This window comes from Carettochelys insculpta, chromosome 9 (genome assembly GCF_033958435.1).
Source record: "Carettochelys insculpta isolate YL-2023 chromosome 9, ASM3395843v1, whole genome shotgun sequence".
Lineage (NCBI taxonomy): Eukaryota > Metazoa > Chordata > Testudines > Carettochelyidae > Carettochelys > Carettochelys insculpta.
Window position 1 is genome coordinate 3040261 of NC_134145.1, and position 22470 is coordinate 3062730.

The 22470-nt window shown below is 46.8% G+C and overlaps 1 protein-coding gene across 2 annotated transcripts in view; it reads left to right on the top strand.

Moving 5' to 3' along the window:
* RNF220 (ring finger protein 220) overlaps window positions 1–22470 on the top strand; it is a 322120-nt gene that overhangs the window by 255259 nt on the left and 44391 nt on the right. The window contains exons 7-8 of one of the 2 annotated variants that reach the window (XM_075002647.1): window positions 1895–1938; window positions 3455–3587. In XM_075002647.1, the coding sequence (XP_074858748.1) occupies window positions 1895–1938; window positions 3455–3587 (177 nt within the window). Of the gene's footprint in view, window positions 1–1894; window positions 2017–3454; window positions 3588–22470 lie in introns of both variants that reach the window. The other variant, XM_075002648.1, reaches the window with a different exon arrangement.

Here is a 22470-nt window from a genome sequence, read left to right on the forward strand (position 1 = left end):
CTAGAAAGGTGAGGAATCTTGCATCCCCAGTGTGACCATTTTTGTTCCTCTTGTTCTGTGAAAGGGGCATGCTGAATGGGTGACAGTTCTAGGTCTGCTGTGCCCCTTCTGTGTTGTCCATCACTTACCTAGCTCTGCAGTCCCTTCGCCGCCTTGCTTTGGTTGTGGTAAACCATTGGCGTTGCTTTCCATCCCAACCCTGGCATGAACATCACAGCTTTCAAAGCACGTGGGTAGTGCTTACAATGTCAATAACGATCTCTGACTGACGCAGCTTTTCAGTGGTGTCATCTCTCATTACCACATGGGCTTTCCTTAGGCTCTTACTTGTCTTGTGTTCAAAATTTTGACCTTCGTTGTTGATTAAACAGTGACTTTTTTCCAGCCCGTGATTGAGTTATCCAGTAATACCTGCCTAAAGCCATCATAATAAAGGACAGAAGTTCTTTCTAATGCAAATGATTTGGTTCCAGATGTTTTGATCACATTTAACGATGGCTCAAATTAACCAGAGATTGGATTAAGTGACAGGCTCTCTCAGCTCCTTGTCCTAATCAGTATAATTCTCAGTCTCCCCCAGATTGCTGTCTTGTGCATAGAGTGCAGCTCCCAGTTTTTCACTCCATGGCTTGGGTGTATTTTAAATAAAAATAACACAAATGCAAATCAGGTTAAGAATGAGGGAGACCAAAAAGGACCCTGTCCTGGGATGCAGAACACCTTTCTTTCACCCCAAACCAAACTGCCTGTCCTGCGCATGTAGCTCCTGTCTGTATCTGACGTCTAGGAAGGGAGCATTCAGGCCTGCGTGGGAGCATGAGATATTGAGAGTTACTGCTGTGTAACTGTTGTGTAACCTTGGGCAACTAAACCTGGAGCCTTACAGGGCTCCTAGCACGTGCTTTCCCAGAGAGGAAATCTCTGACAGCAGAGGGCTCTTTGATCTCTCAGAAGAAGAGCAGAATAAGGCCCAACCCTGCACAGACCAGGGTAGGAAACAAGGTATGAATTTGTAACTAGTGGGCAAAAAGCACAGCTGCGCCCCACACCTCAGGTTATTACATTCATCACTTTTAAAGCTGTGAAGAGTTTGAGGGGTAACATATCACCATCTACAGTGATCTCTTGTCCCACCGTGGGACGCTGGTGACTTGTTTATCATAACCAGGTCCGTGCTGCTGCAGTTGTGTGGAGGTCTTGCATTGCTCTCTCTTGTCATCGGTGTCCATATTTGCTATACGCCGTGCTGTATACGTGCCGCGCTGTCACACGACCTGCCTTTCCTGAATGGGATATGGGTTTTGGCATGGCTTGATCACACATTTCTTCACTCTTATTGTTATTGATGTGGCTTATTTATTTGGCCTCAGCATTCCCCTGCTATGGTTGGTTTTGTCTCAGTTTTATCCATCTTTTCAGCATTGTCCATTTTATCCATCCTCTCACCCCCTTGTTTGTTTCCATAGAGTTATCTGTGCACAGCATCTCACAACTTCTGCCTACTCCTTTTCTTGTGTGACCCTCCAGTACTTTAGCTGTCCAAGAACCAGCAGGATGGGTACTGTTGGAAGAGCTGGGGGTGTGGTGGGTTCTGCATCTCTGAACCATTATGTCAAGTCTGGATGCCTGTGTAAAAACATGCTGTAGCTCAGTTACTGGATATGGGCCTGATGCAAGGAAGGTGGGAGGGAAGGAAGCAATCCTCTGGTCTGTGCTATCCAGCAAGTCAGGCTGAGTGATCAGAATTGTCCCCTCTGGTGATCTTAAAGTCAGCAAATCAGTGCTCCTGTGTTCCCACAGCCTCCCTTGAGGCGTGTATTGCTGGGGGGAGGGGCTGGCTCTGGCAATTACAAAGGTGACGTGTTGTTCTTCTCTCCCCGGTTTCTCCATGCAGCTCGGATTGGGAAAATGAAACGGAGGAAACAAGACGAAGGGCAGGTATGTCCCCTCTGCAGCCGGCCTCTGTCAGGATCCGAGGAGGAGATGAGTAGACATGTGGAACAATGCCTTGCAAAGGTAGAGGCGCAGCAGGACCGTCTGCTGCCATTCCCTTCTCTCTGCTGTCTCTGTAGTGGCCCTTCCCACCAAGGGCATGAAGTAACCCTGCTGCATTAAAGCCCAGGCCATAGGGTGTGCTGTCTGGGAGCTGCAGTCACTTCATGCCTGAAAGATCGTGCCATGTAGGTTTCTGTCTGCCTCATGCTAGTGGCTTTGCTTTTTCACCCCACCCCACCCTGCCATGTGAACAAACTCCTGCTTAAAAGACCTATGTCTACTGTTACTTGGCCATCTGAAGCTCAGTGTGACATGTTCAGCTTCCTGCCTAGCTCAGCAAGTTTTCTCTTCTCTGCCTTTACAGCCAGCTTGATGTTGCTCCTTTAAAATAGACTTGGTAAAAATGCAGCTTAAGCCTTGCACTCCAGGCATAGAATCATACAATCACAGAGCTACAAGGGACTTCAAGAGGTCATCAAGTCCAGATCCCTGCTTCAAGCAGGATCAATCCCCACTAAGTCATCCCAGCCCTGACTATGTCAAGCCAGGGGTTAAACACCTCTAGGGATGGAGATGCCACCACCTCTCTAGGCAACGCATTCCAGTGCTTCACCACCCTCCTGGTGAAGCAGTTTTTCCTGATATCCAACCTACACCTCTTCTTCTGTAACTTCAGACCATCGCTCCTTGTTCTGGTGTCCGTCACCACTGGGAACAGTTTCTCTCTATCCTTTTTTAGAGCCCCCCCCTTCAGGAAGTTGAAGACTGTGATTAAATCTCCCCTCAGTCTTCTCTTCCGCAAGCTAAATAAGCCCAAATCCCTCAGCCTCGGGCATTAGGATCTCTCCAGCCTCCTCGGCCAACTGCCCATGGGAATGTAAGCCAGGCTCTTCATTAGCCTTCCCAAGGACTGAAAGGAGAGAGGAGTGAACCCAGTAGATGTGCTGCAAGGCAAGAGCAGCTCTTGGGCTTTTCTGTAGGTTTCTGCTTCTACCAGCCATGGGCACTTAACGAACATGCCACAAAAACACCCAGGCAAAGCATGTTTTGAAAGAATTGGGTTTTGACTTGCCACCCTGAGCCAGGTGTCCAGAGAAACCCATCTTTCATTTCTGACCCTGCCGAGGGAGCCACCCTGTGCTCCTGGGCTGAGGGAGCTTGTTGTTTTCAGCTTCAGGGAAGCAGCTTCCGTGCTGTGATGGCACCAGCTTGCATTTGGGCGCGTGGCAGCATTGTCTTGGGACCCGAAACTGAAGCGTCCCTGTGTGAAAGGGGAACCCTGCTGCCTATTTGATCTTGAGAGGCACCAGAGTGCTCACCGCTCTGTCGACTCAGAGATCAGGCTGGTCGAGAGGAAGCAGGTGCTGCTGCCCACTCCAGATAGCGCTCCCAGTAGGAACAGCCCTGTTCCCCAGGAGAATGCAGGGTGTCTCACTCTGTCCCTCTCTGCCTGCCACAGAGAGAAGGCTCGTGCATGACTGAGGATGACTCTGTGGACATCGAGAACGAGAATGGCAACCGCTTTGAGGAATACGAATGGTGCGGGCAGAAGAGGATACGTGCCACCACCCTCTTGGAGGGGGGATTCCGAGGTACAGGAGTGTTTCGAGAGCCCTGACTTGGGACCCATCTGACAGGCATAGAGGCCAGTTCTGCTGTGCATTGAATCAGTCGCTTCTCTTTGCGGGAGGCGGGGCGGGAAGGAGGTTCAAGCTCTGTAACCCTCCACAGCGGCGCCTTTCCAGCTGGGTGGTAACTTCAAGTGATTACAGATCTTACCACCCCTGGGTAACATTCTGTGTTATCTTACCCACAAAAGCTTGCTTTACTTAGCATGCATGCAGTGTAGCCATGTGGGGGGAGAGATTAGGAGCAGGTAGGTGGGGAGCTCATTTGGGAAGGAATCAGTTCCTTGTTTGCACATATTAAGAAATCCATGGATGTATGTGAAGTGTAGGGGAGAGAGAAATGAAATTGTAAAAATTCCCAGCCTGGAGTGACGAGAGCTGGTTTATCAGCCGCTGGTGATGTATTGAAGGTGACAGCGAAGTCGCTTTAGCACCTGCATAAAATATTAAAGGGCCGGTTATGCATTTATCACTCCATCCCTTTTAAGGTTGATAAATGAGAATCCAGCAACCTGCTGTGTACCTCCAGCGCTGCAGGCCCTCAGGGCTCCCAGACAAACACATTTTATTTTCCCTTCTTCTTCTGTTCCTTCCCCAGTGACAGGGAAACCAGTTACAGAGGAGAGAGAGTTATAGCAAAATCTGACCTCATGTGAGCTTTACTGGTGAAGGTAATTGTAGCTGGGAACCTGGCCTCTTTCTCACACTCGGCCCTTTGCCCTCCAACAGCAGGATTTACTAAACTGTTCTCTGGTGTGAACTGTTGGCGCTAAGGGGAGAGGTTCACACACATGGCCCTAATGAGAGCAGAAGTGCCGGCTTGTCCATTCAATAAAGAGGAGGGGATGCTAGCTCTTCGTACGTCCGCTTGGATTTTAGTGTAAAGTGTCTCAAGGGAAGAGACTCCCAAAGGAAAGAGTCGCCTTCCATGCCCCGGCACCTCCCCGCTTTCCAGGGGTGCCACAGCACTCCTGTTCTCTTCTGGCCTTCCTCTGCAATTAAATTGCACCTCTGGAATCGAGGACCAGCTGCTCCGGAACACAGAGGTTAAGTAGCAGCATAAAGCCACTTCTCCGTGTTTCAAGTGAATGCAATGCTGTGTGCTGCTCACTTCTGAAACCAGTTTTCTGATGCTTGTGCGCACGCGCGCGCACACGCACACACACAATCAGCGTACTCCCAGATCAGCAGTGGCGCTCTAGACATACGGGGCAGGCCATGTTAGATTTTGTTCATTAACGTAACCCTTCACATCAGTAGTACAGAGCACAGGATGCGGGTCTTCTCCTGTGGTCCAGTCAGTGCTGCAGTGTGGATTATCCTCTTACTTCAAATGAGCAAGGAGCAGTGTGCCCTCTTTCCTGCCCCTGTGTGCTTGTGGGACCTCTCCTCTTCAACCACTCCTGCTCCCGTGACCTCTTCTGGTGAGCAGGGGGCAGCCTTTGCCTTCGTCCTCACATTATTTCAGGGTCGTCTCACTCCGGTAATATCCACCATGCATTCTAGCTAAGTAACTGGGGTGTTGTATTAAATTTTCAGTTCCACGCTGGTTGTGGGGATGCTATTTCAAATGACAATGCAGGTGGAAGAGAACTCTACAGCCCATATCATCAGACGTCATGAGCATGCAAGGTCCTTGCTCATTGTTCGCTCTTTAAATGTGTCAGTTGCACAAGAGTAATAAAATGTGCCATTGTGTGAATTGGTTAGAGGTTAGCAACTTATTGCAACACGGAAGGCTGCCCCTAGTGTTCATGGAGACTTCCAAACAAAAGTATTGAATTCAGCTAAATCACAGTGTCCCATGCCCGGGTTTGTCCTCCGAGTGAACACAGGGTTTTCTGCTGTCTGGAGACCCTCGCTATATGTCCTAGGAGGGCGAGAAGGTGAGTGCAGGCTGGCAAAAGAATGTGGAGGAGGCTGAGGGCTTGTCAAGGATGATGTGGGGAAATCAAGTGAGGAGTATTTCATAGGATCATGGCAGCCACCTATGGCAAAGAAGCCCATTGGTTGTAGATGCCATTTCCCTGAAAGCCCAGCCTGGTATCAAACTAATCTAGTCCTTACCAAAAGGCCAGGCTGGACACAAGAGGGTCTCCATTCTGGTGTCTCCTCTTTCTGCGCTTTGGGAAGGAGGAAGCTCTGCTCTTTCATGGCTGAAAGAATTCACTGACCAGAGACGAGAAGGCACCTGACAACATGGCATGGCCCCCTCTCATGGGACTCAGCAACTCCCACGCAGTAGGGTGACCATCCGTCCTGTATTTGGGACACTAAGAAAGTGTCCCGACTTATTTTTCAGAAGGGATGAGTTGTCCCGTATTTATGGCCTCACAGGCTGGGGGTGGAAACGGGGGCAGGAGCGCCTGCAGCTGCCGCTTTCCCGAGGCTCCGGGCTGGGAGCATCTGATGCTTCCCCAGGGCTTAGTGCAGCCAGGAGTCGTCGCCCCTCCCACCCCCATATCTCCTCGTCCCGTATTTGGGACAGGGAGATGTGGCCGCCCTACACCTAGGGTCTGTCTTCCGGTGTGTTTCACGTGGAAGGTGGTCAGCGCTCTCTGCAGGGAGAGTTGGATCAAGCCAAGCGCTGGATGGCCCGTTCCTGGTGGAGACGTGTTCTCCTCTGAGAAGGGAAATGTTTTACCACCACAGTTCCCTAGGGTTTTGCTGCAGCTTCCCCAAGCATATCTGCAGCCTGCCAGTTCTCTGTCCCTGTGCACAATGGCAAATCTCGGCTTGGGCCAGTCCGTGCTCTCTTCTTAGCTTGAAAGAAGTTAGAGGTGGTGTAAGCCTTTCCCTCCTGTCCAGGCCTCAGGCTCCCCTTGTGTGCCTGTCCTCTGACTGCAAGTGTGTGGAGTCTTCCTTTGATGGGTCTGTTCTGTGTAGTTTCAGGGGAGCTGAATGGAACTTGCCTTGTCCTCTCCCTGTATTAATGTTGATTCTCTCTCCTCCTTTCTGGGACAAAGAGCTCTTAATTTGCATCCCAGCAAGGTGGTGCAGCGTTCTGGAGATGCCCTGCAAGGATAAAAACTGCTTCGTGCAGAATTGGTGGTATCGTTGTTGACCCTTCCCACTCCGGACCCCATATTTGGCCCAGTTTCCTTGGCTGAGAAGGAGCAGTGATGTGGAAATCAAAGGGATTTTTAATGCCCAGCAGACTCTGCTAGGCTTTTTGGCTGTTGCTAGTGTCTAAAGAAATGACATGGAGACATGCATAAAACTGGAGGGAGAATAGATGTCCATGTGTCTCATCAATTTCTCTTTTAATAGCACTTGTTACTGGGAGGAGATGTCACAGCCTGGGGGATAGGAGACGGTGGCCAACGTTTATTGCGCAGTTCCAGCTCAAATCTAGCAGGCAGTGTGCAGTGCTGACCCCAGACTGGGAACCATTCGGAGCCATTAAATAGTGTTTTTGTTTTAGTTTTAGTTTTTGTTGTTGTTTTTTTTTAACACAAATCACCTCAGTGATCACAATCTTCAGACATACAAGAGCATAAACTCTGGCAAGTCAAGTGTAAAAGTATAATAAGGCAAGCCAAGAGAGACTCTGAAGAGCAAGTAGCTAAGGAAGAAATAACAGCACGAAAAGTGTCTGAGTACATCACAAGCAGGAAGCCTGCCAGTCAGACAGTCTGGGGCCTCTGGATGATCAAGGTGCTAACGGATCACTCCAGGAAGACCAGTCAGTTGCAGGGAATCTGAATGAATTCTTTGCATCAGCCTTCAGAAGATAGGAGGAAGGTTCCCATACCCAAGCCATTTTTTTTAGATGACAGATCTGAGGAACTGTCCCAGATGGAGGTGTTAATAGAGAAGGTTTGGCACAAACTGCTAAACTAAAAAGTAATAAGTCTCAGAGGTGAAGTAGGTTTTACCCCTGAAAGCTCATGACCTAATACATTTGTTAGCCTCTAAGGTGCCACAGGACTGCTTGTCGTTTAAAAAGTAATAAATCACCAGGGCCAGATGTTCATCACCCAAGAGTTTTGTACAAACTCAGGTGTGAAATTGCAGAGGTACTAATTATGGTCCATAAGCTATCACTTAAATCAGCCTCTGTACCAGAATGCAGGGTGGCTAACCTAACATGCATTTTTTAAAAGGCTCCAGAGAATATCCTGGCAATTACATATCAGTTAAGCCTAACTTCAGTACCGGGCAAATTGTTTGGAACTATAGAAAAGAGCAAAATGATCTCACACATGGAGCCAACACTCTTGTAGAGGGAAGTAGCACCTTGCAATCTTTTCAGAATTCTCTGAGGGGGTTAGCAAGCATGCAGACAAGGGGGATACAGTAGAGCGGGGACTTTCACCAAGCTTTGACAAGCTCTTTCATCAAAGACTCTTAAGGAAAGAAGTCATGGGATAAGAGAGAAGGGCCTGTCATAGAACGGTAACTGATTGAAAGGTAAGAAAGACAGGATTGGACTAAATTATCTGCTTTCACAGTGGAGATAGGTAAGTAGCATGCATCCCCCAGGATCTGTGCTGGGACCTGTGCTGTTAAATGTATTCATAGATGATCTGGAAAACAGGCTGAACAGTGAAGGGGCAAAATTTGAATGTGAGATAAAATTACTCAAAATAAAATTTAAGTCCAAAGCTGAAGTGCAGTGGAAAATGCACATACAAAATGATGGGATCTAAATTAGCAGTTACCATGCAAGAAAGATCTTGCAATCATTGTGACTAGTTCTCTGATCAACTCTATGCGCAGGAGCGGCCAGAGATGCTAACGGACTCTTAGGAACCATAGGCAAGGGGGAGAGAGAGGACAGATTATCTAATAATCCATGGTACACCCATGCTATGAATACTGTGTGCAGTTCTGATTGCCCCATCTGCAAAAATGTACATTAGAATTGGGAAAGGTGCGGAGAAGGGCAGTGAAAATGACTAAGTGTGGTATTGTCACGCAAGGAGAGTTTTAAAAGACTGGGACAGTTCAGCTCTGGGTAGGAGATTAAGGCCTGGTCTACACTAGAGGGCAATGTCGGACTAAGATACGCAACTCCAGACAGTAGTAGTAGCATACCACTGAATAGTAGCTGGGAATCAGTGTAGCTTAGATCGAGTTACTACAGTGTCTCCACAGTGGGGGATTGGTGGGAGAAACTATCCTGTCAGTTCCCCTTGAGCGTCTTATTCTGACAGAGTACTGGTGTCGCGATGAGTGGTCGATTTAGCATGTCTTTACTAGACCTGCTAAATTGATTTCCACACTGCTGATCTTCCGTTGAGTGTAGACAAGACCTAAGGGGGAGGGTATGACAGAAGTCTACAAAATTATAAACCGTGTGTGGGAAAATGAATAGGGAGATGTTACTTACCCCTTCCCATCACACAGGTCACTTCATCCAACGAAATTAGTAGGTTGCAGGTTGAAAACCAAAGCGAGTGCTGCTTCACCCGGTGCACATAGTCTAGTTATGAAGCTTGTTGCCAGGGGATGTTGTAAAGGGCAAAACTGTAAAAGGGTTCAGAAAGCATTAGATAAAGTCACAGGGGACAGGTCCATCACTGGCTATTAGGTCGGCGGTGCAAAACCCTGAGTGTCCCTAAAGCTCGGGCTGCCAGCTGCTGGGAGTGGATGACAGGGGAAGGATCCCTTGGTGATTCCCTGTTCCGTTCATTCCTCTGGGGTGTCCAGCATTGGCCATGGTTGGATGACAGGATACTGGGATAGATGGATCTTTGTTCTGGTCCATTATGGCCGCTCTTATGTTCCTATTCCAGATTGTTGCAGAAAATATCAAAAAACAGGTGTGACAGAATCCCCCAGTGCCAACCATCACAGGCGCTGAGTATTTAGCCCAAGTCTGCCCTGGAGGATAAAATTGATCTTTACATACCCAACTCCAGCTATCAGAATTGTGTGTCTGGAGTCAATGTATCTCAAGTCGACTTTTACCACCATCCCCACGGCGGGAGGTCGACAGGAGAAACTCCCCCATCAGCTTCTCTTACTCCTCATGACTGCTGGGAGCGTTGGAGTCAAGAGCAGCATTGTGGTAGCTCAAGTTAGTGCAGACTCACTAGGCACACTAAATCGGACCCCAGAAGATCGACCCCCAGCCATTGGTCTTCCCATAACTGTAAACGTACCCTTAGTTGTGGGCACCTTTGGATGTTCAGGTTGTCTGGGCAGATTCCTGATCCAGAGTTCTTGCATTCTCCACAACCTGACCAGGAACAGGCTCATGTGTGATAGGCTAGGCTGTCCTGAGGAATCAGACTCATCTGTATAAGTACTAGCCTTGGCGGTGCCTGAGGACCTCAGCCAAGTCCCGTTGCACTAGACATTGTGCGCACATGGAATAAAGACAGACCTTGCCTCAGCTAACTGAGCACAAGTCCAGAAACAACAGGTAGTGAAGAGAGGCCGGAGATCAGAAGTTAATAGGGATGGGTTGTTAGGATTTACAGTCTGGCCTTGGAGAGTGGTCTAGGCATGTCATATAGAGATTAGTTGGTGCTTTTAGCTACCTTCACATTTTTTAAAATATTGGCAATTGCCATCACTAAATCTGTTTGCTAAAAACCTGGTACTGTTGTCTTGTTGAAACCTGGATTAATAGTTAAATAGGATTCTGGTTCTTTTCACAAGGGCCATGTTGGATACCGCAGTAATGGGACAATGAATATGTCACATGGTGCTTTCCGCAAGCGATTTTTGTCTAAACCTGGAATCTGCCTTGGACAGGGAGAGTCATCTTCTCTTCCTCCTTTCGTCACCTCCCTCTGCAGTCTCAGAGTTGGGGGACTGGCAGGAATCCACAAAAGTGCAACATCTGCCAGATGCTGCTTTTGATCAGGTCCTTGCTGTGAAACTGCTGAAGGGGTGTCACGCTGCCTCCCCCCAGCAGCTCTCTGTCCGCACTTGTGTTCCTGAAGTTCAGCATGGTGCCATGGTGAGAAATTTTACCCGGTGTTGGGAAATTTCATCCCTGGTGTCCTGGGATGAAAATTTGTTTTGAAATATTCTAGCATTGACTAGTCATCTATTTACATAACCCTGATCAATTGAGAGAGGTTCTCGCATTAGTCATTTACATCTTCCATTGCTGTTGCTCTTTGTTACAAGGGATTATTTCATGCAATCTACATCTAATAAGCTTCAAGACTGTCTGTATTTAAGCAGCAGCCAAAGCTCAGCAAGTGAAAGCACTGAACGTTTTCCTTTCGGAGTTTTAACTCTCGACACGTTTGTACCAATTCTTCTGTTCTTCTCCAGAAAGGATGCGCGTTACCCCAAGTGTTTACACTGTAAAGTTATCCCTTTAAAGAATTCCTGAGGGAAGTTCAAAAGGGGATTTTTCTTTGAAACATTTGGTGTCTTTTTGTGTGTGTGTTATTTGAAGGGGGGGGGGGGAGTGCTTTATCTGAAAAGAATCGCATCAGCTTTGCGCTGATAGAAGCTGCTGTCATCTCTTAAACGGCTTAACGCAGTCAAAAGGCAAGCGGACTTAAAACAGTGTCTTACACAAGGATCGATGGGTGGAACACACAACTGGTAACGGGGAAAAGAGAGAGCGAGAGAGAGATAACAGTAATGAATGCATTGAGGGATGCTTCAGGGAGGCTGGTTCTTTGTAGCAGCTTCAAAGGTGGCATGGCTGGCGCCTGAGCAAACTGTCCTGTGGAAGTTACCATTCGCTTACCTGTATGGGAGAGGGGTGCCCCACACCCCACCCTTTTCTTAGCAGATGGGGAAGCAAGTCAGGGAGCGATGGGTTTAGCCGCTCCTGTCTGTGTCACTTTTTAAGGGGGGACGTGGCTCACGTGGCATCTTGTGTCATGCCTTCAACAGAAGGGGTTTGTCTGAGCAGGGAAGGGTCTGGATTGAAGCTGGGGAGCGACTGGGGATGCTGGTCTGGGAGGGGGACAGTGTGTCAGTTTATCGATCGCACCTCAGTCAGGAGAGCTGCAGGCACAGTGCTCTGAGCAGGAGCGGCAGCGTGCTTAATGTGATTGAAAGGCAGTTAAAATGGCGGTGACCTTTTCAGGGGGAATTAGATTGCCTGCCAAGAGTGGTTAGAGGGAGTGATAACGCCAGCTTGAGGAAGCTGTCCAGTCAACTTCAAAGAGAGAGACAGAGACAGGAAAAGCAAGCTAGCAGCAAGTACCATTTAAACTGCGAACCGCCCTGTCTGATAGAACAGAGATTGCTGTCCTCTTTAGATAGGAAAGAATTGAAGAATTGTGGCGAGGTTCTTTCAACCTGCCCGTTCCCCCCACCCTTCCAGTGGGCACAGTAGTGAGCCACTCGTCCTGTGCTTTGTATGGATTTCTTTTCCTCAAGCATCTCAGCTGCCTAGAAAATAAGGCAGAGGGGAAGCCTTAGAATTCATTACAGCAGTAAGCGAGACATTTTCAGGGAAGGGGACTTTCTAACGAAGATCACCCAGACAGGAACCTGACTAAGACGGATTGCAAGACTCTGAAGGGAAACCCAGAGGGAGTATTTAATACTTGAGTTTCTCTTTGTTCCCCCCTCGTGAGATGGCACAGGCTTTATAGCCAGCTCCAGTAATGTCCTTAAGAGAAGAGCCCACCCCCACAGCGGGTTCCGGCCCTCCCAGGGCCGGGCATCGGTGAGTGTACGCAGGGGGCTGGATGAAGCCTGATCCACTCCGACAAACCATAGTCACTCCAGGGTGCTCATTTGCTTTGGTTCTCGTGTCACATGCAATCAGTGCAGCTGCTTGAAAAGTGGAACTTATTAATATACAAATGCCAGAAAGTTTCCAGCAGATGGCTGCAGTCCCACTGTCAGCTCTCAGTCAGTCCTTGCAATACCGACGTGCTTCAGCAAATGTCATTAGGACGGCCTCTCTGCCACAAATGCAGATCTGCTTGCCCAGAAGAGGAGGGAGGGGCTATTACCGTCACTGCGAGCCCCTCCACAGCCTGAGCCTAGAAGTCTGTGAACGCACATACAGGCGGGCTGTGACCTAAGTACGTTTGCGCTTCAGACGGGTGTGGGTGGGGCTGAGGTGGAACATAAAGCAAATGATTGAGCAGTAACACTTGGTGCGTGTCTGGTAGCTCCATGTTTGATCATTCTACGTTAGACTGGAGTCGGAGGGCAAGCTCCAAAATTGAGGCAAAACTATGGATCTCTTGCCCTTCCAAAGAACTTCCAAAGAACTTTTGTTACCCCAGGTGCTCAAACGCTGAGTTTCGCAACATCTCACTGATATGCTTGTGGTTCCTGTTTTACTGCTGGGTGAACTGAGGCATGCAGCAGTGACTTCCCCTCATCATGCATGCAGAGTCAGTGGCTGCAGGAGAGCCTGCAAAGATGATAAAACTGCCTCACTCCATCTTTCCCAAAAAGTTAAAGCTGCAGTTAAGGTCAAGTCGAAGAGAAAGGAAGCAGAGCAATACATTTAGAAAGCCTTGGCAGTGACGTTGCTAGTGCGTGAGTGGCAAGGGAGTGAAATTTCCCAGGAGACTGGCCAGGAAATGGAAGGTGTCTGTAGTATATTCAGAGCCCTCTGGATGAATGAATTAGTAACCAATATCATTATCCCTGTTTCTGCATTGACTGGACAGGGTACCTACCAGTAAAGTGAACTTGAAGTCGCATGTAAGAGTCACCAGCAGAAGAGTGCAGGGATGGTATGAAGTCTCCCCTGTCTCCACATTCCACTTGAAATGTTCTCCTCTCTGTCAGGTTTTTCTGTCGTCAGCCTCCCTTTTGGCTTTGCCCTCAATTAAAATGTCTTTCCATTATATGTACTTGTAAGAAGCTCTCATGTTGCAACCCTGGCCCTCCCAAACTCCTTCTGTCCTCTTTGGTGTGTGAGCGCTAAACTTTTCTTGGCGAGGATCTATTGTATAGGTCTGTAACTGCCCTGGTGCTTCTCCTGTGCCCGTGGCCCACTCCTGCTGAGCATTCTTCACAGGGATGCATTTTTTAACACAGCTTCATGCTGCATCTCTGGCTTTACCTTGCATTAGAGTCTGACTCTTGCAGTCAGTGACATTTGTTCTCTTGAGTGGAAGAGGCAGATCTTTGCCCATGAGGAGGTTCTAGAGCAGAGTGCAGAAAAGGACTGGTTTCTTGTGGGCCCTTGTTGTGTAAGTGTAATTAACAGACAAGAGTTAAGCTTTCCTGGAAAGCTGTTGTTAATGGTAGGAAATGAAGCAAAGGTCTCTTCTGTCGCTACTGCACCTCTTCTTCCATAAAGTAGCCAGGCAGCAATAGTACAAGGGTGGATTTTAACCCAGAAGGCACAGAGATGAGGGGAGGGTGTGCTTAGGAGTTGTCAGAAACACTAGTTTACATCTAAAGGTAATGGTGTAGTGCACAGTGATTGATACGTCACCATATCCGTAACACTTAGCTCTCACCTCACACTTCAAAAACATTAGCACGTATTATGGAACATACCACACAAAATGTTTGCGATCAGTGCTGTGCCACATTAATTTTAAATCACGATGATTTTAAGTCATGGTTTAAATTGCCAAAAATGCTAAAGACGACACTGGACTTTACGTCTTCTGCCAAAAAAGTCTGATTTAAATCAAGTTACCCAAAAAACCAAGACCACAACTGTGCTTTGGGTGCACTTAATTTTGGAGGAGACTCACTGGCATTTCTGTTTTTAGAAAACAAGTATGTAATGGGGTTCTCTTGGAAAAGCTGAGTTATGCCAAAGTGCAGCAGGGAATAGACTAATGGCATCAGCATCATGGTCTGTGACTGTGATCTTCCAAAATAAAGCGCCTCTATTATGTACCATAAAATAAGAAAATGAAACTCAGTGGCAACTGGCAACTCTGGAATTCTCTTACTGCAGCTTTCTGTACTGTATACTTGAGTTTTAGTGTCTAAACCTAGTGACCCGTAAGGATTAGCTAAGCTAAACATTTTTTTCAGGCAACACCCAACACATCAAACAGCTTGGGAATTTACTGGTCAAATCACATTTGTTCTAAAAGGCATCATGGGAATATTGAAGAACGATGCATTGCTAAGAAAATTATTTAAATTACTAACCAGGTGATCCATTCCTCCTTATCTGCATCTTCATCCAAGTCATTTTTTCCCCAATAAGATTTTTTTCTTATGATGTTTCATTTTTGCAACTAGGCACTGCATCTCTTTCTGGCACTGCTTACACTTGACATATCGTGTCATCATCGTCCCCTCCCCGGGAACTAATTTCTTCAAAATATTCTCAGCTAATGTCTCTCTTAGTCCCAGGGGCCAGGATAGTTTTTCTGTGGCAAAAGTGTGGGGGAATAAAGGAAGCTGTGTGCTGAATAATGTCTTCCATTTTCCTTTTCAGTCCACTTCACTGTTCCTTTTTATGCTGAATCCATCCTTTCCTATATTTTGTGTTTCTGTCTTTAAGACATTGGCTTAACTAACTCCTCTGCTTGACCATGGTCCACTATCACATAGGCACAGAACCAAAACGGTCCTATGCAGCTTGTGTCTTTTTTGGCCGATGTTACTTTTGAGTTTGCTGGGAAACTGAAACTGAAAGCCCAGAACTTTCGAGAAGCAAGAGCTAATAGTTAGGTTGGATACACTAGAGCCATTAACTTTTATGAGACCGTAACTGTATGTGTAGCATGTTTGTGATGAGATTTAATTGTAACTGTTATTTTAAATGAGAAGTTCAGTATTTTATTGTTGGTTTTAAAAATGGACTTTTTTTTATTTTTTAATCAAATTTTTTTATCCACTCTGATGGCTGTTTAGATACCTTTTTAATTGGACACTGCAGAGTTAAATATCTTTTTTCCCTATTTCTCCTAATAAAGCTGAAGCATATCCTAAAATGTTAAAGTCCAGTGAGTTCTTCAGCATTTAATGCATCATGTTTGCATCAGTTTTTATAATGAAACTAGACTAGTCAGCTTAGTTTAGTGGTTCTGTCAATGACCCAATACAGAGGGAAGGTTTACATCACAATAGACTGTTGTACCACAATGGTGTTTGTTGTTTTTACAAGTTTCAGTTTAAAATTAGTCTTTATAGAAATTTAAGAGAACCTGACTTTGGTGCTCAAGCATCTGTACAATGTTTGCCTTTAAAAGGCGATAAATTATACAGTAATGCCTGGTGATTTATCTATCTTGTGTAGCTTCTCAGATCACAGTAGCTGAAAAGAGATTTGGAGAGGGGAGGTGAATATTCTCTGCTTCAGCTTGCTCTGCTTGTTTGACAGCATTTTGAGTGTGGTAGGTTCTCCTGTTGTATGTGTGGGTCTGTCACACAGCAACAAGGGAGTGAGAAAAATTAATTCAAGAAAAGAAAAAAGGGAAAATGTGGTTGTAAAACTATCAAAATTGGCAGGGAGAGTCAAGGGGCAGGTCTTGCACCTGAAAATGCTCCGTTGTTGAAATTGACTAGATTTCAAGTTGACAGCATCCCTTTAAACTTCTGTTTTCCTAGATGTTAGACATACAGTATAAGATCATCTGGTCCCAGCTACTGTACGTGCAGTTGTTCCCTCCAATCCATATTTCTAGTGCTTTGTCCAGTCCAGCTTTGAAAGTCGCAGGCGTTAAGACAGTCATTTGATAATTTTTCAAACCGTCTGCAGTTTTGCTAGAACTGCAGCCTATCTCTCAGACTTGCAGGTCAAACTTCAGTCTTAACCACCGAGTAGCTGAGTGACATGATTTTAATAGCATTTTAGAATACAGTTGTTAAGTCCGGGGCAGTGAGATTTTTCTAAAGGAAAAGCATGTGTGGGTCTCAATGGCTCTAAACAGCTCCTGTCTCTGCATGTCGTCTCTTACGCGAGGCGGTGAAACGCATTATCGAGTAGTGCCCGGAAAGTGGCTAACTGCGTTTGACACACGCCAACTCCCTGCCTCCACACTGGATAATTGCATTGTCAACTGTTCAGCAAAGTGGCAGGTGACACTGCAGCCCGATTGATTGTCCTAGCATGGAAGCTCCTAAGGCTGTCAGCTACCCAATCGATAGAGTTTACACAAGACACCATGACTGCATCTGTAACTAATTTCAGTTTGAAACTCGCAAGATACCGCTATCCCTGTTCCCTGGCTTGTGTTCTGATCCCCTTGCATCCTCTGCCTGGGCTGGGAAGTTGCCTTTTCCTTTGAAAGTGGTCTTGATTTTTTTTTTCCCCCTCCTTTTGGAGCAGCAAGTGAAGAAATCAATGGTGTGTTTTGTGGTTTCAGATTTGAGGGCATTACTGCACATGGCTAACTAGCAGCTCCAGTTTCGCAATCAATAGGCTGATCAATTGATTAAATTAACACTGATTTTCTTTCTTCTTCCTGGCCTAGAAAAGAATTAGTTTGAGTCGAATATGGGGTTTGGCTTATGAAATTTAGGCCTTGTTATTTCAGCCCGCGACTATTTCCACCCACTCTTCCTCCTCCGCCCACAGCTAAACTCTCTCTGCCTTTCATTACTTAGAGCAAATGACAGTGGTGCCGGTGGCTGGCGATGGCCTCGGGAAGCTGTGGTGTCGCTTTCAGCTGTTTCTCGGCCTCACTGCTTCATGCTTGGCTGCTTTAGAAAAGCCATTCTCTGGACTCTTCTGTGCTGTTTTATTATTGGCAAAGTTGCGACATTCTTGTGATCCCTGTCAGCGGTGCTTATTGATCCAATGGTGTGAATCTGCTTAGTGATTCAAGATTACTTTAATTCCCTTCGTCCCCTTTCTGTTTCCTCCCTCTCTCCCCAGAAACTAAGGCTTTCGAAGCCCCCCTCCTTCGATGATGGAATCAAGCCGATGGGCGCTAAGACCGTGGCTATGAGTCGTCTTTTGTATTGCAGCAGCAGGGCTTGAATTGCAGCCCTCCTTAACAAAACAAAACAGCAGTGTGTTACACAGGCACAAAGCTCAAAGAAGCTAGGTAGGAATTGCCATTTGGGGCCAGATCATTGGACAGAGTCCACTTCTCTGCCTCCAGCTGCAGCCAACACCCAATGCTTCACCGGGAGGCAAAAAAGAAATCCCTGTGATATTCCTAGCCCATGCTCTAGTGTGGTGTGTGGGAGAAGAAAATTTCTCTCCTGACCCTGGAGTGGTCGGTTCACTGTGTCTTTGATTTCCCCCATGTTGACAGACATCGCTACAAAATGTTGCGAGTAGTCATAATGGTATACAACTCTTTCTTCAAAGCTAGGGGTTTGTCTGGTTTTCACTTTCGTGTCCAAGCTGTACACTGTTACCTACCCACCCCAGTGGTAACCTGGGAGCGACACATTTCCTGTGCTCCGTATTGACTGATGTTCTTCTGCGTGTCCATTTCCCTAATGAATTGCAATTTCACATGAACAGGATTCCAGGGCTTGATGTCACGTGGAAATACAGATCTCACCTGCAGACAGCTGTCCATTATCTTGGAATGTGGATTTCCCCTGGAACTGAATGTGAAAGTTGCTGGCAGAATCTATACGTTGAATCCTATTGTGCACAGGGGTAGAGGAACTATTTGACTGATAATCTGATCCAGTGACACATTGTTGGTCGAGAGAAAGATGGCTGATTCTTCTGCTCTCCTGTAAAAAGTGGGGGAAGCCTTCTCTTTAATGCCACTGCCCTGTTTGAAAGCGAAACCATGTCTGCCATCTTGCCTTTTAGCGCTATTTTGGGCTATTTCAGCAGCTGAGGAAATAAACTCAAGTTGGAGCTGTTCTTAGGAAGCCTGTGTGGGGCCTGGCTCCATCTCTGCATAAAATGCTTTTATTGCCTTCTTTGCTTTTGCTCTCCAAGAAGCCAGTGAGTTTAAGAAAATACAGTGCATGTGGCATGTGCTAGAAGGGGAGGCTGCGCTCAGGCGAGTTATTGCAGTGGGAATTATTGGTTGGGGGGTAATTAGCAAAATCTACAGTCTTGGAACTCGTGGGAGAGTTTCTCTTCCTAAACACGTGTAAATGACCTGCGAGCAGCATGAAAGCTGCTCCTCCAGCCAGCTCTGCTCCCATAATGCCTGCACACCCGGCAGTTGTGTTTGGATTCAGAGCCACTTGTAAAATATTTTATTTTTGAAGGAGGAATTGAGAATTGTATACTGCTCTTGCCAAGTGTTCAAGCCCTCCCTCCCTGGAGTTTAGCGGCTGAAATGCAGATTTCCTTCAAGGGGGTAGCCTGAGCCCTCACCAGCTCGACCTCAGGCGTGTTTTCATGCTCTGTATTATTCCCTTTCTGCGTTTCTCGGCTCAGCTAAGAATTGGCTGGTGCAGTCCTTTTCTGCTCAGTTTGCTGAGGGCCTGAGAAGTAGAGGAGAGAAGTGGGACCCAGCAGAAATAATGCCAGGATGGATTTGGTGCTCAAAGGTGCAGTCTTTGTTCTGTATGCTTACAGTGCTTAGCAGAGTGAGGCCCTGGCCCTTGGGCAGGACAGCTAGGTGCTACAGCAATACAACTGGCCACTACAAAGCGGCAGAGAGCACTGAAATGAAGGGTTAGTGTCCCCTGTTGGGTTTGCATCTGTAGCACAAATATACTGGAAAAATCAGCTCACCCACCAGAACAGAACTGAGCTGTAGAGCGTGGGCCACTGAGAGCTTTGCCTGCCCTGCTGAGCTGTGGTCATCTCAGTCTGCGTAACTTTGCTTTGTTCTTGCCTTCCCACTTGCAGCTTTGCCAGCCTCAACATAGATTCCGAGTCCGTCTCTGCCAGAGCTGCTGCTGATACTGCAAACAAGTGAAGCAGCACACACTGTCACTTTGACCATCTGTTGTCAGCTCCTACAGGAGAAACACACAAGTTTGGATTCAGGTCCCCTGTAGAATCTCATTATGCTCCAAATCTATCCAGATATTCAGTTAATGGCTTGGGAGCTTAGACAGCGTGAGTTGTGTACACTGAAAATGTTAGGGTGAGCTATCCTCTGAGGATCTACAGAGGGAGGTGAGCTTTGACAAAGGCCTTGAAATTAAATTAAACTAAATTAAATTAATGGGTAGCACGGGGGTCAGCAACCAAAATTGCAAGAAGAACCATTTTTTCCAATTTGGTAAAAAAAAACTCAATAATTCAGGAGCTGCAATGCATGTAAATATTATAGAATCATAGAACGCTAGGACTGGAAGGGACCTCGAGAGGCCTAAACCATCCCTGATAGACATCTATCTAACCTGTTCTTAAATATCTCCAGCAATGGAGATTCCACAACGGTCCTTCGGACGGTCCTTAATAAATAATGTCAAACCAGACTGTTTGTAACGCCTAGTTTAAGAACAGTGCATACACAAGGATTTGTAATGCAATACATGTTTACTGTAGGATGTTCACAGACCTTTTACATATTCTATTTCCTCACACTTTGTGTGTGTGTTTGTACCACTGTCTTCCCGACTTTCCCTCCTGAACCTTCTCTCTCTCAGGAGGACATTAGGGGAGTTAGCTAATGTTTCGAGATCACATCTTTTGCTATTTAGATAGGAGTTGTTCATATTTGGGCTTTTAGATTTTCACCATTTATCAAAAATAGGGTTTGTTTTTTTCTTTGCAATTATAGCATTGGGACCCACAAAGAAGCCCTTAAAGAGCCACAGTTTGCAGAACCCTGGGGTAGCAGGTTTAAAACTAACCAAAGGAAGTTTTTCTTCACATAGTGCATGTTAGGCCTGTGCAGCTCCTGGCCAGAGGAGGTTGTGAGGACCAGGGCTTCAACAGGCTCAAAAAAGAGCAAGATGAATTCATGGAGGTTAGGTCCATCAATGGTTATTAGCCAGGATGGGTTGGAACAGTGTCCCTGGCCTCCATTTGTTGGAGGCCAGAAATGGATGACAGTAGAAGGATCACTGCTTCCTTGTTCTGTTCACTCCCTCTGGGGCATCTGGGACTGGCTGGTATCGGAAGACAGGACGCTGGGTAGATGGACCTTTGGTCTTACCCAGTGTGGCCGTTCTTATGTTCTTCTTATGTTCTTAAGGCCTTGTGACATGCAAGATTGGGAAAATCGTTCCAAGGACAGCCTGAGAGAAGCCCAGTGGTCCTGTGAGAACTTGAGGGAGGAGAAAGAGCTCTTTCTGCCAGGGTAGATGTCTGCATCCATTGTTTCATCTTCCTGCAAACGATGCTGTGGGAAGCATTTCCATTCTCCTTTGAGCCTGTCCAAGTGAGAGCCTGCTGCCTGCCTGGTGGGCAAGAGTCATACAAAATAGGCCTTTGTTCTCCTATTGCAAAGCTTTGCATCCATATTTCAGTGGCAGAGGTGCTTGTTGTGAGCACCTAGAGTATTCAGAAGTCACTGGAGCTTGTGTGAATGGCAGTTGCTCTGAGGCCAGGCAAAGTCATGCTGAATACACCATGGCGGAGGGCTGCAGACACTCTTGGTAAGCGATCTTGATAGGTACATTCTGATTGATGGGAGAGTTTGTCTCCCAAACTGTCACATGGTTTATAAAGGTGCCACTCAACACCAGGGCTGGAATTGCTTGTCAGAGCATCTGGCTACAAGAGCAATGGGGATCAGAGACTTGAGCTGTAACTTTGTTTTTTCTTGGCTTAAAGGCCCCAGTGTCTGACCTACCTGCTCACTCTTGTTTGTCTGGCCCTTAAAGAGGGAGCTGGGATTAAAAGTGTCAGAAAATTGTGCTGCTTTAGCGTCTGGAGGACTAGTGTTATCGTGGAGGGCAGTCTATGACGCGTTGAGTGCAATCAGAACACAGCGTGAGCAGAGGAATGCTCCAGCTAGAAAATGGAAAGCTGTGGAAGCCTTAATTTCTAATCCAAAAGTAGTGTAATTACAATGCACTTTGGGCCGCCTCCTGCTCTCTTTTCTTGTGTAATACATGGCTACTCGAGTGAGTAATGGCTGCAGAATCGGGCTCCTATGGATTCCCAACTCAAATTTATACCTTAACTTTCAGTTGACAGGTGAGACTTTATGGGCATGTTGGCACAGGGTTCAGTCCTCAGAGCTGTCCTCTCTCTGAAGAGGAGAGTATCGGAGGGGTACCCGTGATGAAGTAAGTCTGTGCTCACGAAAGCTCATGCTCAAAACTTTTCTGTTAGTCTATAAGGTGCCACAGGACCCTTCGAAGAGGAGAGTGGCCTTGGTGTCAAACCAGCTCTGTAGGTGGCTTTGCTGATAACAGTGAATTTCTGTGTCACTCCAGAGTAACCCCTCTGGTATTCCATCACACTGTAATGAACCATGGGTCAGCTGGGTGTAATGATGTAGTGTCTCCCGGAGGGTCACTCTGTGTTCTAGGACAACAGCCTGGCTTTGAAAGTACCCATACAACCTGCTCTCTGCAACCCGCGTGACACTCCATTTCATCTTTTCCTTCCTTCTGGATGGCAGCATGCCCATAGCAAAGGGTAGGCAGGAGGTGGGAGTTCTAAGCCTTTTTTAACACTCCGAGTTAGAAGCAGGTGTGATCCTGTCAGGCCTTCCTTGCATTTAGTGGTCCTCTTAATCCATTTATAACAGCACTTGTCCAGAAATCTGGTTTGAATGAGTCTGAGATGAATAATTAATGTCAAGCGGTTCAGACGTCAAATATTTGAACAGCTGCTTGGGTGTTTTCACTGGCTTTGTGCAGGGAGGCAACACCAGAAAAGTTACTCCAGGAGGGACAAGTTAAAACTCTGGCTTCAAACCATTCCTATTGGGACTGGCCTTAAAGCTAACCTTCCCATGGGTGAAACACGTTTGAAAGTATGCAGAATGGGTCATCAGTTTCACACGTTGATCTCAGGGCAGGTCTGTGCATTGCCTCCTGTTCTTTAGTTTCTGCTAAACATAGTGGCAATTCCAGGATCGACAGTATTCTCGTGTAATCTCAACACCTCTCTGAAACAGGCTGTCCCTTCAGAGACGGGGGGGCTGTAGAGTTCTAAAACCGAAAAATAGCATTGCTTGTACTTTGTCAAGGC